Source organism: Lagopus muta, chromosome 11 (genome assembly GCF_023343835.1).
Source record: "Lagopus muta isolate bLagMut1 chromosome 11, bLagMut1 primary, whole genome shotgun sequence".
Lineage (NCBI taxonomy): Eukaryota > Metazoa > Chordata > Aves > Galliformes > Phasianidae > Lagopus > Lagopus muta.
In genome coordinates, this window is record NC_064443.1 from 18,954,111 (window position 1) to 18,973,905 (window position 19,795).

Sequence of the window (19,795 nt, forward strand, 5' to 3'; positions counted from 1 at the left end):
TAAGCAGAGATAAATAAGCATCGAGGGATAATCCTTTTCTCAAAACCTGGGTAAGGTCAACTCATGGCCGTACTATGAAAAATAGCTCTGAAAATGAGTTCTGGGGAGAAAAATCACGATTCCTGACTTTGCTTCTAGGTGCCCTTGTCATCTCATATTGTTATTTGGGACTTGAACTTGAAAATTTCTGAGCATTATGAACGTATTAGAACAGAACATTTGATTTCAACTGTTCACTTAGATACTGAGCAATTACTTTGACCCAGTATCAAGCTGTTTCTTAGATGGTTTGGTGCTTTGGATTGGGGGATTTTTGTCATCCTGCACACTGAATCCCTTTAGTCTTCATTTCCAGGACAGCCATGGAGCAAGTGCAGAGCTTCAAATACCCAGGGAAGGTCTGTTTGAGTCCTTGGGCATGTAGAAAGCTGCATGTGCTGCTGCCTTGGCTTTCATCTTGCTCTGTTATGCCCTCATTACACTGGATGCAGAGCTTCCTCCATGCTATTTAGCACGTGCTGCTGCGTTCACTGCTGCTTAGAGATGTTGGGGTGGAAGCAGCAGGGGGGTTGTGGGACCATTTCAGCCCTCTTTGTCAGGAGCCAGGTGTGAGGTTCCCTTATCTAATTACTTATTGCATGCCTCATGACTTCTAAGTTTCATATTTTTATTCTAATGTCAATGTGGTTATATTTGAAAGAAGACACATGCCATCGTGTCTGCCCATCCCAGAAAGCAGACAAAAGCAGAACTCTGTGATTGAAGGCTACTTTGCTAAGGCCATTTCCTGCCCGGCTGTAAAATACTGAGCAGTTTCTCTTATATGAGTCCGTAACTGGGCCACCTCGCTTTGAGATGAAACCTTTCATCTCTGTTTCACACCATGGTGCATACGAGTGCTGCACTGCATGGAGGTGCTGCGGGGCGGCCGCGCACGGCTCCGGCTCCAGCTCCGCTTTGAGGGCTGTGACACTAAAGGACAAGTTAGCTTATGCCAGAGGCATAAAATGCTTATAATAGTCCAGGCTACTATGCTCATAACCTGCTTTCATTGTCCCAGTTAGGTGCCAGACAAGCTGTAAATTGCTCCTTTAATTAAGCAGCGTTTTATCTCCTTGTACGCGACCACAGAAACATCAGGAGCTGGCAGAAGTGTGGGCTGCCAGCAGTGGGACAACTGGGCTCTTTTCAGGCTGACATCTGTGGGTTGTGAGTTGTGCCAGGGATGCTTCACTGAGCCCTGCTGGTGGCCAGCCCGCCCTGCTCCCAGTCCTGTCCACTGAACCAGCCTTTAAATGGGCTGTCCCACTGATGCTCTCAAGATACGTGATGTTGGGTTAAACGTTGGTCCAGTTTCAGTAACAGGGAGACTCAGAATTGCAGATTGTCTGTGGTCCATGCAGTTTCAATGAGTAGCTGAACTGAAATGGTGTATTTTGTCATGATCCCCACACCACGTTGGTTAAATCCCTTCCTTCTTTCCTTCCCCCCGTCCCCAAACTCCAAGAGTGCAAGCTTTTAGAGTGTTAGCACTTCTTACAATGCAATCTATGCCTGATGGCTGTTCCTTCTGGGCATCCTGGGGGTAACTGCTGGTGATTTCAAGTTGATTTATGGTATAATTAAACACCAATCCATCACTTCCTCACTGAAGCAAAGCTCCAATTGGTATCAGTGGGAGCATCACTTGATTAAGGCACTTAGGAGTGGTCTCACAGTGAGCCATTGTCTTCCTGTATGAAGTGAAATCTGGTGTATAAATATCCCCATAATGCCTTGCAGTAGGTTTTCTTCCCTTCCCTTTTTTTCCCTAGATGCCTTTACAGCCCTTTAGAAAGATCAGATAATTTGTCAGCAAGGTTTGCTCTACAGTCAGTTGTAGTAGGGAATGAAGAAAAGCTTTGGAAACCAAATTTTCCCCTAAAAGTTTCTGATATTGGTTGAGTGACCACAACGTGAGGACAGTGGACAGCAGGGGCTGGTTTTGTTAATCTTTGAGTGACCGTGTTAGGCTCTGATGTCTAAGTGTGGCACTGTTGCTCCCCCCATGGCAGCTGTTATTTTCTGCATGTAAAATATTAAAGGCACCATGAGCTTATTTCTATTCTGTGAAGTAGGGAAGAAGACTATTGGCCTCGAGTCTGCTCTGAGAGGGCTGGCAATGGAGCACGCTGGGGACGCAATGCTGAGCACAGCACGAAGGACAGCAAAAGTCTGTGTTGGTCCGAGCAATGGGCTTGGTGCTGATTACAGAAACTAATTGTGAGCCACTTCAGGATGACAAATTCCCTCAGATTACTTCAAGAAGATAGATTTGCTCTAACTTACCAACTTAAATAGATAACTACTGCTTATTATAAATGCACATTTGGAAGTATGTGTTCTATTTTAATTTGAAAAGTTATGCAGGGGCTGCAGGATGAATTCTGAAGATGCATGGCCCATCCTATCCCATCCCATTACCGAGAAGACAACAGGAAGCCGTAGTCAGATATAAAAGCATTAAAATAATTAATTTTCAGCTTTATTGTGTGTCAACAAGAATGTATAATGAGCATTTTTGCAAAAACTGTAGATTAAGCGTTTCTCTCTGAATCGGTGCTGTGCTGAAATTGTCCTTGATTTAATGTAGAACAAATAGGCTTTGGATCTCATTACCGTTGTTACTCATTGCAGCGGTGTCCAGTGCTACCAGGGCAGGTGAGATGGGTGGAAAATTACTGCAAATATTAAAGTAAACAAGCAGTAAGATGAGAAGAGGAAGATGCATCATGTTTCCGTGCAGGTTAAGATCTGGTTGTTGTGAGATCACCAAAAAACAGTTGCAGCATAGAGCCCGGGATCTCAGCCCAGTGGGCTCGGAGCTCAGTGCGGGTTCGGCAGCAGGGCACAGTGTGTGAGCTGAAGGAGCTGTGCTGACTGCACACAACTGCCAGGTTTTGGCTGCAAGCCTGCGAGCAGTGATGAGTTTCCACTGCCTTTGGTTTGAACACTGATTTACTCATCACATAAACGATGACTAAATGATAGGTGTGGCTGTGCCCACAGCCTTCCCTGGCACAAAGCAGGCAGTGGTAGGAGAGACCAGAGCAGGACACACACAGCGACTGTTAACTCCTGTTTTAAGAGGAGAATACTTGGATGGATTTCAGATGGGTATCTCAGCACGGTGGGAAAACTGAAGTGCTGGTGCTGCTCCTCTGAAGCTGGATTCATTTTGGAACCCAGCGGCAGGGCAGCGCCAGGGCTGTTAGGAGCCCCAGCCACGGGGACGGACGGGGTGGTGGGGAGCAGCCCCTCCTGCAGGGCTGGGTGCCACTGCCCCCAGGGGATGGAGCTGAAGGGAAAAGTTACAGCAGTGGGTGAAATGCAGTGTTGGCGGTCTGGGTGAACCGTCGTGGTAGATCTGTGTCTTTCCCTGGTTGTTTGGTTTATCGCTGCTGTAATCTATTTAAGGGATTTTAGTTGATATTTTGCAGGAAGCTTTGTTGACTGTGTGTTGTTGACATTCTTAGCTTAAAACTGTTATCACGTTAAAGCCCTAGATTGAAAAACTAATTACAAGACATTAATAGCTAAGCCCGAAGAGCTAAGTCATGCAGATATTGCTATCTGGGAAGTTGAATGTGCAAAAACTGTTTGAACTCTGACTTAGTGACAGGAGCCTGAAAGCAGTCTGTGAGATAGCAATAAATCTGAGCACAATCCTCTGCAATAGTTTCCTAATATGTCCACGAAATTAATGGCAGCGCCGTTATAAACATCCTATTGGGGAAAGTAGCTATCTTTCCTGAGAAGGTTAATTATCAGTAACATAATTATTTTTGTACTGACTTCTATTTTAATCAAACATTGCATGAAACAATTTGGTTCAGAACAAATAGCTCATTACAGAAATGTTTGTGGTGCTGAGAAAAGAAGCAGCGATGTTTAAATTACAGACATATATCGAGTTACTTTATTCATTAAAATGAACAATTATGCTAGGCCTTATGAGACAGACTAAGCATTTCTTGCTAATGTTTGTTCTGTGGTGAGCATGATGAGAATTAACGCTGGGGCCGGATCCCATGGCACCGAGGTGTTCATGGAGCGGGCAGTGAGCTGTGGGCTCTGCTCCTGGGTGCTGGGTGCTGGGTGCTGGGTGCTGGGTGCTGGGTGCTCACTGCCCAGAGCCACGTGCAGCCTCACCTGTGGGATCCAGCATCTGGAAATGAACCCAGGAGGTGAAACACATGGTGTGCAGCCTTCAGGGAGCATCCGGTGCCACGGCAGCACGGGGCAGCGTGGAGGAGCACAAGGCACGGTGCATTGCCAGCATTAGGAACGCTAATTGGCAAGGCCCTGACGAAGTGCCTGTCCTCCCAGTTCTCATCTGCCATCCGGATTCTGAGCAGTTGCAGATCAGGTGCCAGTCTTGGGAGGGAAGGCTGAAGGCAGGACTGGCACTGTGCTGAGATGGCTGAGGGAGGAAGCAAAGACTTGTGGAAGTGCTTGCTTTTATATGGACTGCTTAAAAATACTGCTTTTATCTCAGCCTAACAGCAGCAAATCCCATGGTTTGCTGGTATTAGTTAGATTGTATTGAAGGAAATGCTCTGCTGTTTTGTTCTGTTGACAGTCCTATTACAGTAATAGTGGACAAAAATTATTCTTATGGTCCTGATCCTGAAACTCTGAACTTTGCAAAATCTGTAAGTCGTTTCCAGCTCAGATAGGCAAAAAGTATTGGGAAAAGTGCCATTAAATAGAAGCATGCTTATAGGTTTAAGTAAATAAAAGAAGGAACTGAATGTAACAGTTCCTCAACACAGTAGAATTTTTTTCTAGATTCAGGTTCTCGAAAGCCTATTTACAGAAACTGCAGTAAAGGGTGGGAAGAGGAGAACAGAATAATGTACGTTGGGTACAGCCATCAGCTCCCAGGGCTCCCGATGTACAGCTGAACAGTTTGTTGCTTTTGTTTACACTTCTGAAAGCAGTAATGGAGCACTAATTTATTACAAAGACGTGAAATGCTTCAAAAATACTCTTTATGTGTGTGGGGGGGGAGAGCATCTCCACTTTGGATCAGATTCTCCGCTCCCAGCGCCTGCCTCGGTGGCAGGTGGCTTATCTGACAGCAGTTTTCATTATTAATTTTCTAGCCAGAAGCAACAGAGCACCGTGAGCCTTTCTGAGGGCAGCGATACAGAGTTATCGTGGTGTGGTCCCAGCAGACCAGAAAAGAACTTTCCATAATTTTGCCCGATCTCCTGTTTATCTCCTCACACCAGTATCTGTGCAGAATGAGATTCCTTCGGGCCGTCCCCACTATCTAGCAATGCACGGGATACTTCTGAGAATATGGAAATTCTCTGGGTCTGAAGGCGTAGGGGGATGTGATGATGCATTAATAACTCTGTGGCTCTCTGAGGTATGTAGAAAATTGGTGAGAACCCTTTCATCACTGCAGCCTGGGTCAAACTGCACGCCGTGCAGATGCTTTCCTCATTTCATATCAATGCGTGCTGTAAAACCAGCACCAAGTACGTTCTGTGTTTAGTAGCTGTAATAGCAAATGGGAGCTCCAGCCTGGGCTGGCGTGCCACTCTGTAGCTGTACCAGCAGTGGTAAGGGGTAGTTGCCCTGCCTCAGCTTCCATCTTTCTAGAAAATTGAGATAGAAGGCAGTGATAAGGAGGAATCGTTCTTCAGCTTCTGTAAGCTGCAAGCCTTCAGCTCAGTGCGATGGTAGGGAAGAGTTCCCGGGTCTTGTTTTCTTTCAGAATAAGCAGTGAACATTGAAGGTTAATGAAGTTTCTTGAGCAGGGGCAGACCTCTCAAACATCTGTTATTGAGGGATTATTTCTGTAGCGTTGGCTGCAGACTCTCAGTAGTATAATATTTGAGCAGTCTGTGGCTTTGATGTTTTTCAAGCATATGAAACAAAGTTGGTACAGGGTCTATTTTGAATTAAATTAGGAGGACGCACCTTAATCCTTCAGTTTAAGACATCCTAACCCCAGTCTTCCTGCGCACATCAATAATCACAGACAGCTGATTCCAGCAGCTCACCTTAAAATCCCTCAGTTGTAGGAAATATTGGAGCGTGTAAACATTGAAGAACCTAAATTATGAGCTGCAATGTTGTTTTAGTTAGGCTTACGTTTGCCCCAGCAGATCAGGTGGTGCATCAGGAAAAGCTGTGCACACGCACGTGTGCTGCAGGTTGAGGAGTCTCTGAAGTTCTGCTGTGTGGCTGAGCTGCATCTGGTGCCGTGAGTTGGTGCTGGGTGTCAGGACATCCCTGTGGTCCCAGACTGGGTTATTGCAGGGGAGCTCCAGTGCTGAACCTCCCAGGTTCTTAGCAGCTGGTCAGTCTGGAGTATTTTGGAATGATTGGTGACTCAAATTTTGTGCAGTATTTTGAGTTACACTTGGAGTTTAGGATTCTTCAGATTTAGGACCCTTTGGACTACAGAACAAATGAGGTGTTCCATTTACTTAATGCAGTCGTTGATAATTTGCATTCCCAGAAGCATGCCTGGTATTTCAGAAGCCGGATGTGACTTTGAAATGAAATATTATCTAATTACGGCGTTTTTCACTGATGACTGTTTTCTTTGTACCTCATAGTTCTTACGCAGCTCTCATTACAGATCTCACCACATTCCCACCAATTCCAGCCCCTAGGTACGTTTCCACCTTGCTCAAAGTGTTCCCCTGTAGCAGTAGTTCCAGGAGGGGAGAACACTTGCTGTGGTCTCAGTGAGGAGCCCCAGGCTCTGGGTGCACGAAAGGCAGTCTCGCAGTGTGGCTGCTGCCTTCCCATAAGCCAAATCAAGTGCTCTCACTGATTTTCATGCAGCAAAAAGGGTTTTCACACTGCTGTTTTGTCTGGTGCTGTGTCATTCTACACAAATTTATTACTAAGAAACGTGAAAAATGGCTGTAGTAAATAGTCTTGGGTTACAGTCCCGCGTGAAGGCGCTGGTGTGCAGTCTGGAAAAGCACAGTCGACCACATGTGATGTTTTCCATTTGTTTGTTGCAGCATGCTGCCCCGTGGTCCGGAGGTAACACCCACATAACAGCCTCCTTCTGCTTCACATGTCTCCTAGATCGACGACATGCAGTGGGGTAGAGGAGTGCGAGAAGTCCCGTCCTCGGTCTGCAGCCTGCCTTGCAAGCCGGGAGAGAGGAAGAAGATGGTGAAGGGGATGCCGTGCTGCTGGCACTGCGAGCTGTGCGATGGGTACCAGTACCAGGCCGACGAGGTCACCTGCCTGCTGTGCTCCTACAACGAGCGGCCCAACGAGAACCGCACCGGCTGCCGCTCCATCCCCATCGTCAAGCTGGAGTGGCACTCGCCCTGGGCCGTGATCCCCGTCTTCTTGGCCATGCTTGGGATTATCGCCACCATTTTTGTCATGGCGACCTTCATTCGCTACAACGATACCCCCATCGTCCGGGCCTCGGGGCGGGAGCTCAGCTACGTCCTGCTGACGGGGATCTTCCTCTGCTACATCATCACCTTCCTGATGATCGCCAAGCCGAACGTCGCCGTGTGCTCCTTCCGGCGCATCTTCCTGGGGCTGGGGATGTGCATCAGCTACGCAGCCCTGCTGACTAAAACAAACCGCATCTACCGCATATTTGAGCAGGGCAAAAAGTCAGTGACAGCACCCAGGCTTATCAGCCCCACGTCGCAGCTGGCGATCACGTCGAGTTTGATATCTGTGCAGCTTCTAGGTGTCTTTATTTGGTTTGCAGTTGACCCACCCAACATCATTATAGATTATGATGAGCAGAAAACTATGAACCCTGATCAAGCCAGAGGAGTTCTCAAATGTGACATAACGGATCTACAAATCATTTGTTCCTTGGGTTATAGCATTCTTCTAATGGTTACATGTACTGTGTATGCCATCAAGACTCGGGGTGTCCCAGAGAATTTTAATGAAGCTAAACCCATTGGATTCACTATGTACACTACCTGTATAGTATGGCTTGCCTTCATTCCAATATTTTTTGGCACTGCCCAGTCAGCTGAAAAGGTAGGTGAAAATGAGCTCACGGGCGTCTGTTAGAAAAGCTTTCATTACAGCTATAAATTGTATGCTGATGTCCAGCTTTACAAAGATTTCCAAATGAGCTTTCCAGTTAGCTTATTACAGAGACATGCAACACACAGCACTATTTTCCTTCTCCCGTTAGCTGGTGGGATCTTCATTTGATAAACTGGCAAATGATCAATGACAATTGTATTAGCCACTCTTTTTATTGTTGCATCTATTTCAGTTGTCCCTTTCCAGTAGAATAAGTGGGAATTAGCTGTCATATCATTCATAAAAGGAGATCTCTTAACTAAGTCATTTCAAATACAAGATGTAAGAAAATAATGTTAAAAAATGATTAAGAGATGTCTGTGCTTCTAGAGGTCAGTGCTGAATTCAATGCATAGTTGTCTGATGCGTGCTCAGCTCTGTTAACAGCAGCTTCAGGGCTTATTTACACCACAGGGTAAAGAGTCTGTCCTGAGCTCCAGCTGCATCTCGAAGGGCGGTGATTTCTGCTGGAAAGAAGTGCTGCCACATCTCAGGTATTTCAAGCCCTACTGCTCTCCTTGTCAAGGGTGAGATAAGGAACAACACGGGCAGCTTTCAACCCAGCTGGGTCTGTGTGTAGCTTTGGTCTGATGCAGCAAGCACAGAGCAGCTCTTGTACTGCTTGCCTGGGAGCGTGTCAAACCTGCAGGTGACCGAGATGGTGGCTTTGAGCTGTCTGCAAAGATTTAAGTGTGTGATAGAAAGACTGGAAGAATGTCAAAGGCTGCTGCTGGAATTAGGAAGCATTTGGCAGCAAAATCTTAAGTTTACCATGAGTTCACCTATAGAGCTGAATTACCCTGTACTGCTTTGAAAGTGAAAGATTCTTGCACGAAGTCAGGTAGGACAGCAAAAGATGTTATTAATCTGATTTCACGCCGAGTGCAGATGATGCCAGCAGAGCAAACAGCCTTGTAGCCTGTGTCAGTGCAGCCCTGCAGAACTGGTGCCTGTGAGGAGGGCACAGGTCCATTTCCACAATGCGTACAAACACGCTGGGGCTGTGACTGCAGTTCTGCCCTCAGTGTGACTTCACCTGTGTGACGTGCAGCTCACAACACGCGTGGCTGCACTTGGGTGTCATCCCCAGAGATGCTCCCCGGCGTGTGGGCACCGAGTGTGGCTGTGGCAAATCTGAGCCATGAGCCAGCTGTGCCAGTTCTCCTCCCCAGCTAGAGAGGCCTTCGTGCTTACGCTGAGCGATGCACAGTGGCTTTGCTTCTTGGCTCTCTTTTCTGTCTCTTTTTCTTACTCTCTTTTTTCTTCTTATTTTTGGCAGGGCAGGAGGTGTTGTACTTTTTTTGTGATTGCTAGTGATTTTCTGTCAGATATTTTCTCTGGAAAATATTGGGCATGATCTTAGCCACGCAAGTCTTTGCTGAAATGGAAATTGTACATGTTGAAAATCTCATGCAGCCCAATCTTTTAAGCTGAGAAATGGTGTTATATATAACACCATGCTTTTCATTATATGGATTTATTTTATTTTATCAATAAATACAACTATAATATTGTTTGGTAGGAAGCATATTAAATATACCTCTCTTGTTCAGTGCAAGTTAAAAAAAAAAAAAAAAAAAAAGACTAAAACATGCTGCAAGTATTTCATCAAAGGCAAATAATTCCATTAGCAGAGAGAAAGGAGCGACCAGGGCTGAGGAAGGGCCAGTGCTGCAGGCTGGATATAAAACCTACGGGATATATGGGAGGTGGTATATTGGAAAAGCAGATTCACAGCTTGCATTTACTCAGACTCTCAGTCTGCCCTTAGCCTTCAGAACTGCCCTGCTCAGCTGTGATGTCAGGAAGTCAGGTTTCCTTGGTGCCACAGCCTGCTGCTGGGTGCAGCCCACGGTCCCTGTGGGCTGCTGCCAATCCTTGCATGGTGGTTGTGCCCCATGTTCCTGCCTGCCTGCTGCTCTGTTGCTCTCTGGGTTTTGGGTCATGTTTTAGGGTGCGTTCTTCTTTTAGTGTGCTTTCCTGTCGCTATTGGTATGTATTCCAAAATGCTGCTGTGGCCTTTGCTGGAGGATGGAGGAACCGTGTCATGTTTTCACTCAGAGCCTTTCTTGGATACCAAACACTGAGCATGGAGCCAGTTGGTCCCTCCCATTGCCCAGTATTGAGCAGCTCCCAGTGGAGGCTCGGGGGCCTTGGGGCTGAGCGTGGTGCCCACCCATCCTTGTATGTCTTGCTCCTACAGAGAGGTCCCATGCTGCCAAACGCTGCTGCTGTGCTCCTGGACAATTGTTTTTGACAATAAAACTATGTTCAATCCTCAGTGGATGTGTGGGCATCTTACCAGAAGCAAAGTGGCCTCAAAAAGCTGTTAAACCAATTACAGAAGCCCTAGCTCTGCAGCAGAGTCAATACAGAGCAGCACTTGAAAAGAGCACGTGCTGCTCGGTGAGGTCAGGTGGAGCACAGCTCAATCAATGCTCCGAACTGAGCCAAAATCTTGGAGCACAGATGAGAGAGAATGGTGGGAGGGAGCCCTCGGGCTTGTGCTCCCCTCTGCCCTGAGGCTCTGGGTAGGTCAGCAGTGCCTGCTCCTACCATTGCCTTCTCCTGCCTTTCCGGGCCCCATGGTGGTGGGGTCACCGTGTGGGGCTGCATGGCCGTGCTCCATCCCCACAGGGCAGACTGCAGGGCACACATCTGAGATCGCTGGGTCTCACGGATCTTTCATTTCCCTTTATGTGTTGGACCGTTTTCAGGTTTTTACAGGCAATGTGGTAAAACAGCAGTATGGCAGCATGCGATGCGCTCTGATGCATCTGGAAGCATCCATTCGCAGGTGGTGCTGGTAGCTGCTTTTTTATTATTATGACTCTCTCTTAAAGTAAATATTTTTAAGACTTGCACAGCAAGGATTACCAGAGGCTAAGCTTTCATGGCAAAAATACAAAGAAAAATACAGTGAAGGGAAAAACCATCTGTAGTTAAATCAATGTGATAGAGAGTTCTTAAAATACCGTCTTGCTGTCTCTGTACATAAAAGTCAGTTTATTGTTAAGAAAACAATACCTTTCAGCACTTGTTTAGTACCATTTTACTTCTTCCATGTAATGCTGTTGATGCTAGGAGGAGTTAACAGGGCAGGAGGAATTGTTGGAGGCTGTGTCAGAAATAGCTGGGCGTGGGGTTGGGGCTCTTTTCTCACCACCTCGTTCTCCATTTCTTCTCACCATGTTCAACCCTGGTTATGAAAGTCTGAGATCACAAGCTATTTTCTCTTGTGGGAATTCAGTATCTCCATGTATGCGTAGTGTCGCTTACATTACATTTCTGAATCTCTAGGATGTAGTACTGAAGAACTAGATCCCTTTAATGGCCAACCTGAGCATCAGTCTGCTTCATGTGGCAGACGTGCCATGACCCACTCAGCAGCGCAGTGTGTCTGATCTGCAGTGCCACGCTGGGCTCAGTAACGTGCACAGGTCTGTGCTTCCTGTGCCCATCACGGTTTGAAGAAGAAATGTCATTTGCAATCAGGCCAAGGTGTAACTGTGAGACTAAAAGAACTCGTTGTGTGCACAGGTCTGAAGTCCGTTCTCGGTCACGGCGTGCAGCTGTAGTTCTCTGCGTTGCATGTTCCCCTAAGATCTTATTTTCTCAGATTGTGCCATTGAACTAATATGAGGGGTATGTCATCATTGGATTTCACTTTTGTTTAGTAATTGCTGAGATTAAAATAATAAATTTCCGGGTATGTCTGCTAGGCAGTGATGGCTGTCAGCATGCTCCTGGATAGGTGCAGCCAGTGGGACTTGTTGGAGTATTTTGAGGACATTTGTCAAGTAAAAAAAAGTTATAATCATGACTCTGAGTGAGTGATGGTTTTCAGCCAGTGTGGTCTTCCATGCTGGGAGCTTTCTTCATCCTGAAATGAAGAGGAATGGGAAAACACCGACCGTATATTCTTGGCTTTCCATCAGCCTATTTTTGAATCCAGATTGCGTTAACCTTTGGCTTTTTTATTTGTTTTAACTGTAATACAGCCACTGTGAAACTTGCAGCCCTTGATCCCATGTAGTCTTCCACCTTCCTTCAGATTTCTGGGTCTTTTTTCACATTCCTTCTATTCAAATCAGTAAGCGGGGTAAGCCAAGTGTATTTGGCAGCAACGTTTTAACTTATTGTGTTGAATGTTACATAAATACTATAATTTCAAGGCACATGCAAAGTGGATTCTTGTTCAGATTAAATAATATCACATTAGCACAGTAGCACTTCAGTGCCTGTTCTATTTTTTGGCGAAACAAAGTTACCCTTCAATTCTCCATAATACAAATACCGATTAACCAGGTAGGACACACACTTATTTTCTCTGCTGGGAAGGCTTGAGATGACAGTTGCTATAGCAACCATACATACGAGGATTTGGGAGTTATGAGGATTTCAATGCAACATTTGCTGGAGTTTTATGCTGTTGGGTGGTTGAGGAAATCAGGCTTTGAGGCTCATTTGGAGCACAACTTTGAATCTGGCATAGTGGGGGCACACGAAGGGTTGTGAGCTGTAGCTTTCTTCTAAAGAAATGTAATTTATCACCCTTTGAAATGAATAGCTTTAAATAATGCTAACATTTATTCTTTATAATGCCCCTGCTTTCCAAAACAGAAATGAAGACTGGTTCTAATAACAGGTGCTGCTTAGAACTTTATAACTGCAGATATTCGTTTCTCTTGCTGTTCTGCAGTAGAGTTCGCCTACAGCTGTATTATGTTTTCGGGAGCTGTGAGGATCTGCGTGTTCAGGCACTGAAGTTCTTAACTTCATCCAGCATCAGGTCTGAGGAATGCGTGGGGTTTCATGCAGCCTCGCAGCCCTGCGGTGCCGTGGGCCGGGGTTGTCCTGCAGTGAGCCCGAGCTGCTGGCTGCTGGCCTCAGCCCAAATGGGACCCTGGCCCCATAGAAGGCAAATGACGTGTTCTTTGGAACGTGTTCCCTGACGTTGTGCTGCTCTGCGATGTGGGGCTGCAGGGCTGCGCTGGTGCAGCCTGGTGTTGCTGCGGAACTTCTTGGAACCGCGTGGATCAGGAAACAGTGACTGGGGGGAACGTAGCTCCGTGTGTTCACATGTCCTTCACGAGCTTGAATTCTCACTTATTCCTGGAGCTATCTGGTGGTTCTGGATTTTTGTCGGCAACCATTTTGTGTAGTATTCAGCCAACCAAAGGTGTTAATGTTTTGGAAGTGAGTACAATGATAACAGCAATACCAGTTCCCTTTGCACAGAAGCCTGAAGCATCCAACAGACAGATTGAGGACCCATGAGGTAGAAGCGTTGCATCAGCCATTCTGCAGCAGTTTGCACAGCACTCAGCCCTGCAGTTCAGGGCAGGCGGTTGGGTGTCGTTCTGTGTTCATTGCAGGGATGTGCCCCGTGCCCCCTGTGGTTGTATCACCCACTCAATGGAGCAGCATCCATCGGAAAGTTTGCAGGAGTCCAACCAGTCCAAAAACAACCACCCACCCGGGATTTGGCCAGCATTTGACACCCGTGCTCTTCAGAGGCATCTTCAGTGTCTGGAAGAACGAAGAAATATTGGCTATAAACGTGTCCAAAAGCACTCATGTACCCACGTCCACAGCACGCGCCGATCAGGGCTCTTCCAGAAGGATCCTCTGTGCCCCTGCAGCACCTCCTCCAGCCCAGAGCTTCTGCCCAGGTCTGCAGCTGCTCAGCCAAGGCCATGGAGGCCGTGCGGGCAGTGAGCGCTGGTCTGCTGCCTGGGCTTGTAAGGCTGCTGGTAAAGCTGGGTAGCAGAAGACGTGCACACTGTGGGTGAAATAAGGGATGATTAAAGCAATTAGATCTTTCTCAGAAGGCCGTAAATTAATGGCAATTATGATTCTTGAAACAACAGGAGCAGAAGGTATGTCTACCATTGATCTGTTTTATCACATTTGCTGCATTGTAATGCTCCTTTAATGTTAATATGTACTTTTGTAGTAAAATCTAATTGAAAACACTGAGCAGGCAGAGCCCAAGGCCACAATCATGTTCCACATAATTACCTGAGGAGGAGGGTGTACATCTGCAATGAAGGGATGCCACCAACCGTTAGCCAGGCAGAAGCAGTGCAGTCCTCGTGTTCATGCATGTACAGTAATAGCCTTACAGGAACATATAGGTGAGTGCTAAAAGATAATTAACAATCAATTCATTTTGTGAAATTGTCGCAAAATTGGAACAGGTATCTTCATAATGGAGTAATAATACTACTTTTAAATTTGCATGTGGCTGTCTCGTAGTGGAGATGTATTCATTTAAGCAGGAATTACTTGAAGTTTGCAGCCCTGCGGTGGTTCTGCAGTCACCAAGGGACTCTTTGAAGCCTGCGAGCATGCTGCTTTGATGTCTGATGTAGAAAGTGAGGGATCTCTTCACTGTGATAATTCTAGCCTTTTCCATTCCCTTCTGTGATGAGAACAGAGAAAAAAAATCTCATTGGGAAGATGAAAAAATAAATGGAAGTCGGGAAGGAGTATGAGTTTGGAGGGGAGGGAAATGCCCTGACCCCCCACTGGGCAGCCACCGCTGTCCTGTGCTGCCCCAGTGAGCAGGAGCACGGTGCTGCAGGGCTGCTGCTTGGCGCTGCATTGGGACTGCTGAAGGAGACCAAAACCCAATAGAGATGGAAGCACCCTGTCCTTGAAGAGAGCCCCAGTTCCTTGCAGAGAGCTCCAGGGGAGCAGCTCACAGCAGAGTGGCTGCTGCATGTACAGTGCTGCACAGAGGTTCTGGAGGCAAAACCACAAACGAAGAATTTCACTGGCACCTGGGGGAGAACCTTTCTTCCACCCTGCTAGCACAGCCACGGGCAGCTGAAGCGCTCACCGAGTTACTGAACTGGGAGCCAAACCCAGCTCCTCCTCCTCTCCATTCTGCATTCAGTTTTGCTCCATTAGCCATCAGGAATGCAAAATCTGGGCTCTCCTGATCACTGCGGCTGTGGTGCCCCCATGTCCTGGCACTGCTGGGGCTGGGTGGCTCCGTGCTGTGGGTGCTGGGTGCTGCACGTCCTGTGAGCGTGGGCAAGCACTGGGCTTGTTTCCAGCAAGTGCTGGGCAAAGTGTAGAAGGAGGGTATCTTCTCATTCTGTGATTTCTAGTGCAAATTTAACTGGCTAAAAAGCAACATAATTTTGAAAGGGAAAAGCATGTGGGTGTTTAATGCATAGTGTCGACATGTACTTTTTTGGTTCTTTTTTTTTTTGTTCTTTCTTTATTTTAATAGAAAACGTAGAGCTGCCAAGAGAGTTTTACATATGAAAAGCAATCTCTGCACATGCCCGTATCTGTGTTATGCAACAGTTTCTATCTGCAGTACAAACTGACAACACCTCAGCGAGGAATAATTGCAGCTCCATTGAGTCCAGCAGAGCAATTACTTTGTTGACGAAACTTTTCTCTTTGCTTGTGCTTTGATATCTCCGCAATGTCAAACTCGCTTGCACTGACAACATAATCCTTCCTGCAGAGCCGTTGCTCTGACCGTGCAACTGCTCCTTGGCATCACGCAGGGTGCTTGCAGCACCTGGGAGTGCCCTGCTTCGGGTTGTGCCAGCGTTGGGTCACATTGGGCATCAGGAAACATTTCTTCTTGGAAAGAGAGGTCAGGCACTGGCATAGGCTGCCCACAGAGGTGGGGAAGATGCCATGGTTTCCCTGAGATGTTGCTGTATTCCTACAACGCTGATTCTCGTGCGTGTTTTTGCGGAGCCTTGTTTCATGGTCTCAGTGGATGAGTTTGGACTCTACACAGAGGTCTTTCCCGTGCTGAACTCCGGGGTTTTTGGCACTCTCTATGTCTGTGCTGTGATGGAGCAGTTTGATTTCTTCTGTAGAAACCTTTGTTTGCCATTAATGCCCCTTCCCTCTGAATAAGAGTTAATCATCTCTCCAGAAAAATGCCACCGATCGTGGCTGACGCTGTGAGCTGAACGCTGGGAACTGAAGTGTCACTTTGTGAGAGCAGATCATAACCAGCTTCTGAACCCCACGGGTATTGTAGAAACATAATAATGTTATTTTGAGTCAGAAATAATGGCTGCTGATTCCAAGCTCATCCAGGGACAAAAAGAAAACCATGACGGGCTTATTCAGTACAACATAAGCCATGCAGATGTTTCTCAATTTTCTTGCTGAACTTGTATGCAGGAGTCAAACCACTTGAGCAGAAAGAATGGGTCCTTAAGTACTTTTGTCACTGTGTGTGAATGGGTTATGAAAGCAGCATGTGCAGGGGTGCTCAATCAAGGACCCTTGTCAGCAGGGCACGGAGCAGCCTCGCTTACTGCCCTCGTGTGGGTGACCGGTTCAGAGCTGCTTTTCTTCTGTTTATTTGGAAATGAGCAGAAGCAGAATGGGAGCAGGAGGCCCAAAGCTCGGCTCAGTCCCAGGTCACAGGGACTGGTGAGGAGGTGCCCCGCATATCCAAGCAAAGCCTCTGCCGATGGAGAAGATTGTTGCAGTTTGTTTTAAATAGAGTCCTCTAACAGAAATGTCAGGTCCTCTGCGCACACCAGCGACTAAATATAGCTGGGTTTGCAGAGTGGAAGCAAACAGTTCTTCTTGAAGGCGCATTTTCAGTCTTGCATGGCTGCTTTAATGCAAGGCCAAAAAGTAGGTTTCACTGTACATAAGAAATGCTTGCACAAGTATTGACCTGAAGGATTTATTTGTTGTTTTAAATGGCTTAAGCAGGCATGTAATAATAATAAAAGTAGGAATTACGGCACTCAGTCAAAGCAATTGCCTTGCATTTTGTCTTTGAGGCATAAACTTAGAAGGTTAAAAAGAAACAAGGAGACCTTGCGTCCCATGTGTAGCCCTTCAGAAGTGATTTGGAGCACATTTCTACTTCTACATTTTGAAACAAAGGCTTTTTTGTATGTGTGCTCACATCCCTCACAGACACGGGCTGCGAAGCTCCCTTCTGACCTGCAGCCACGCTGCCCCTCGTCCCTGTCCCCCACCCTCCTGGTGTGGTGCTGGGTGTACTGAGCAGGACCCAAGCTGGCACCAGCCCCAATGGCTTTGTAGGTAGCTCCAGAAGTGTGTTGTGCTGTCGGTGCAGCATAGAGTGGCTGGGAGCTGTCGCTGGGGGCTGATACCCTATGACAAATGCAGAGTGTCTCTTAGAGAAGGGGCTTAGTCTGCCACTGCCAAAGGAGAGCTGCCTGCAAGCGTGCAGATGAGCAGCTGCTTGTGATATGTGAGCTGGGAGATGAATTGGGAGAAAAAAAGGAAACCTTGGGGAATAGATTGTAGGGAAACTGTTTCTCTGCTGTTGTTTTCCCTGTTAAGGAAGGGATCACGCTGGGAAGGTGCTATGCTTGATGGAAGAGGGGCTGTGGTTTGGCTGCAGCGTTCCCTTCTGCATTGAGTTGGCTTGGTGTCGTTTCCATCCTAAACTTTCCTATTGCTAATGTGCCATCTTTGTGTTGTGGCAGTGACTGATGATCCAAATGTTTTCCTTCCCAAACTGAGTAGTGGAGTTGGGCAAGTGTTTGCCTGCAGCTGGAACTTACCCTGCGAGCTCTAGTGGTATAGAACAGTATTCATGAGACAAGGTCCCTTTTCTGGCAGATATTCCCCAACCAAACCTATGTTGATAGGGTCATCTGCTGTGGCAGGGAGAGCTTGTTGACCTCTTTAATTGCCAAGGTTGTATGAAGGGTTTCTCAGCTTTAGCACTTTGCAGTTAATGATGTCAGGCACTTTAGCACCAGATTATTCATTCTGTGTTGGCTTTTGGCCTTTAAATGGCTGACATGTCTGTGGTGACAAAACCCAGGCTGGGGAAATGAGGTGAAACTCATATTTACAAAGATGTTTTCCGCTCAGCCCTAACTGTCTGTCTTGTACCGCTAATTGCCCATTAAATGCAATCCACTCAGCCATTAACCACCTTCTGCTGGAGCGGGAAACCCCAGGTTTCACCCTGCCTGTGCCCCTGAGTCATACAGTCCCGCTGATTAAGTAACGTTCATTCTGTGTTTATAGCAACTAAAAAAATAATGTATGTGTTGTACTTTTAATATCTCACGTTCACACCATCTCCGTTGCTTTATACTTAGAGACGGAGACGCTTATTTTAAAGAATGTGGAGGGAGTAGGAGGACAAAATACGAGATGAACAATATGCTGTCGTCTTCCTCTTATTCTGTGATTTGCATTTTCAACATCAGAGCAACCTGGAGTACTTAATGGAGACAGCTGAATAAGATTTGAAGGCAACAGGGCTCTTTTTAGTGGAGGAACGGCTCCTGCTAAGAACGTAACTAGCAACAATACTTCAGCAGTAAACTGAGGAGTAAAATGCATTTAAAAGCTTAAAACTAGAATGCATTAGGAGATGGTAACAGGAAAATCAATTAGTGTAGGCGAGGTGGTCAGTGCTCAAAGCGTGATTACAGCTGGAGAGGGCATTGTTGGAGCTGGTGTCAGCAAGCGGGTAAGATTTGTTCTGGTACCTTAATTGGAGCACTAGGGAAGTTCAAGTGGGAAGATGGAGTGTTTTGATTCTCCAGAACTTCAGAATCAATGTAGTTTTAGCTCATTTTATTGACTGGAGGATGAGATCTGTTAATGACTCCAGATGGAAAGGAAGGCCATGCCGACAGCCAGCCACCTCCAACCGGGGCTGAGCAAGACATGCTGGGGAGGAAATAGGTGACAGCATGGCTGGGAGGGGAGGACTCACTGCTGGACACAGCCACAGTGCCTGCTGAGTGCAGGGAGCCGGAGGTGGGACGTGGAGGCAGTCTGTTAGGGCAAGCTTCCCTGGGGGCTGCGCGGCTTGATTTGATTGCAATCATGCACAGAGAAATTCCTCCTCGTAATGCTCCGTGTCCCTTGGGCTGCTGACTGAGGCTTCGCTTTGTACAAATGCAGCCTTGTTCTTACTGGCTTCCTTGTGGCTTCGTCATGAGCGATAAGGCAACCGCCAGATCCGCAGCGTTTATTTCTTGATGCCTAGGAAGGGGTAGGAGGCAGTAAATACATCCCAGTTGAGAATAAAGACAGGTATGCTGTGAATACAGCAATAGATAGAGGCATAGGATGGCTTAAGTTGGAAGGGATCCCAAAGATTATCTGTATAAATCTGCGTAATGTTATGAACTAATTTTAATGTAAAACATTTAATAAAGTATAGATGTAGAGCTGGCTCCTTGGGTCATTAACTTTTGTCAGACCATGACTAGTTAAACATCAGCTGCATTGGCTTCAGACTCGAGTTGTTGTTATCCTTTAATATTCCTGATTGCTTTCTGTGCAAGTACCCCAAAGGAAACTGCAGGTATGGAGCACTAAATAACTCCTGGCAATTTGTAATGCTCTCTCAGAGGTGTGAAGCATTGGAGTCCATTTCTGAGTTAATTCAGAGCTGGTAATGAGGAATTGTGAGCTGTTGTGCAGCAGCACAGCACACAGTGTCACCTCATTAGACTCTATTGGAAAATGGTTTGGCTATTGCTGTAAGCTGTCGTTGCAGCATTAAGTGAGACAGAGATTCAGTTTATCGTAGTAATGAAATAAGTGCCATATTTGCTAATTAGGAGTGGAAGCTCTTGGTGCTGTGATTTGGTTCACAGGCAAGGATGTCTCCTAACTGCCCACCAGCACAGGGGGTTGTGGGATGAAACTCCTCAGCTCCTAAAGTGATTGGCTGCTTGTAATGAAGTCTCAAATA

The 19,795-nt window shown here is 46.6% G+C and overlaps 1 protein-coding gene across 6 annotated transcripts in view; it reads left to right on the forward strand.

Moving 5' to 3' along the window:
• GRM7 (glutamate metabotropic receptor 7) overlaps positions 1-19,795 on the forward strand; it is a 223,279-nt gene that overhangs the window by 159,830 nt on the left and 43,654 nt on the right. For 3 of the 6 annotated variants that reach the window (XM_048957321.1, XM_048957322.1, XM_048957325.1), the window contains exon 8: positions 7,102-8,037. In XM_048957321.1, the coding sequence (XP_048813278.1) occupies positions 7,102-8,037 (936 nt within the window). Of the gene's footprint in view, positions 1-7,034; positions 8,038-8,502; positions 8,583-12,711; positions 13,831-19,795 lie in introns of those variants that run through there. The other 3 variants (XM_048957324.1, XM_048957323.1, XM_048957326.1) reach the window with 3 other exon arrangements.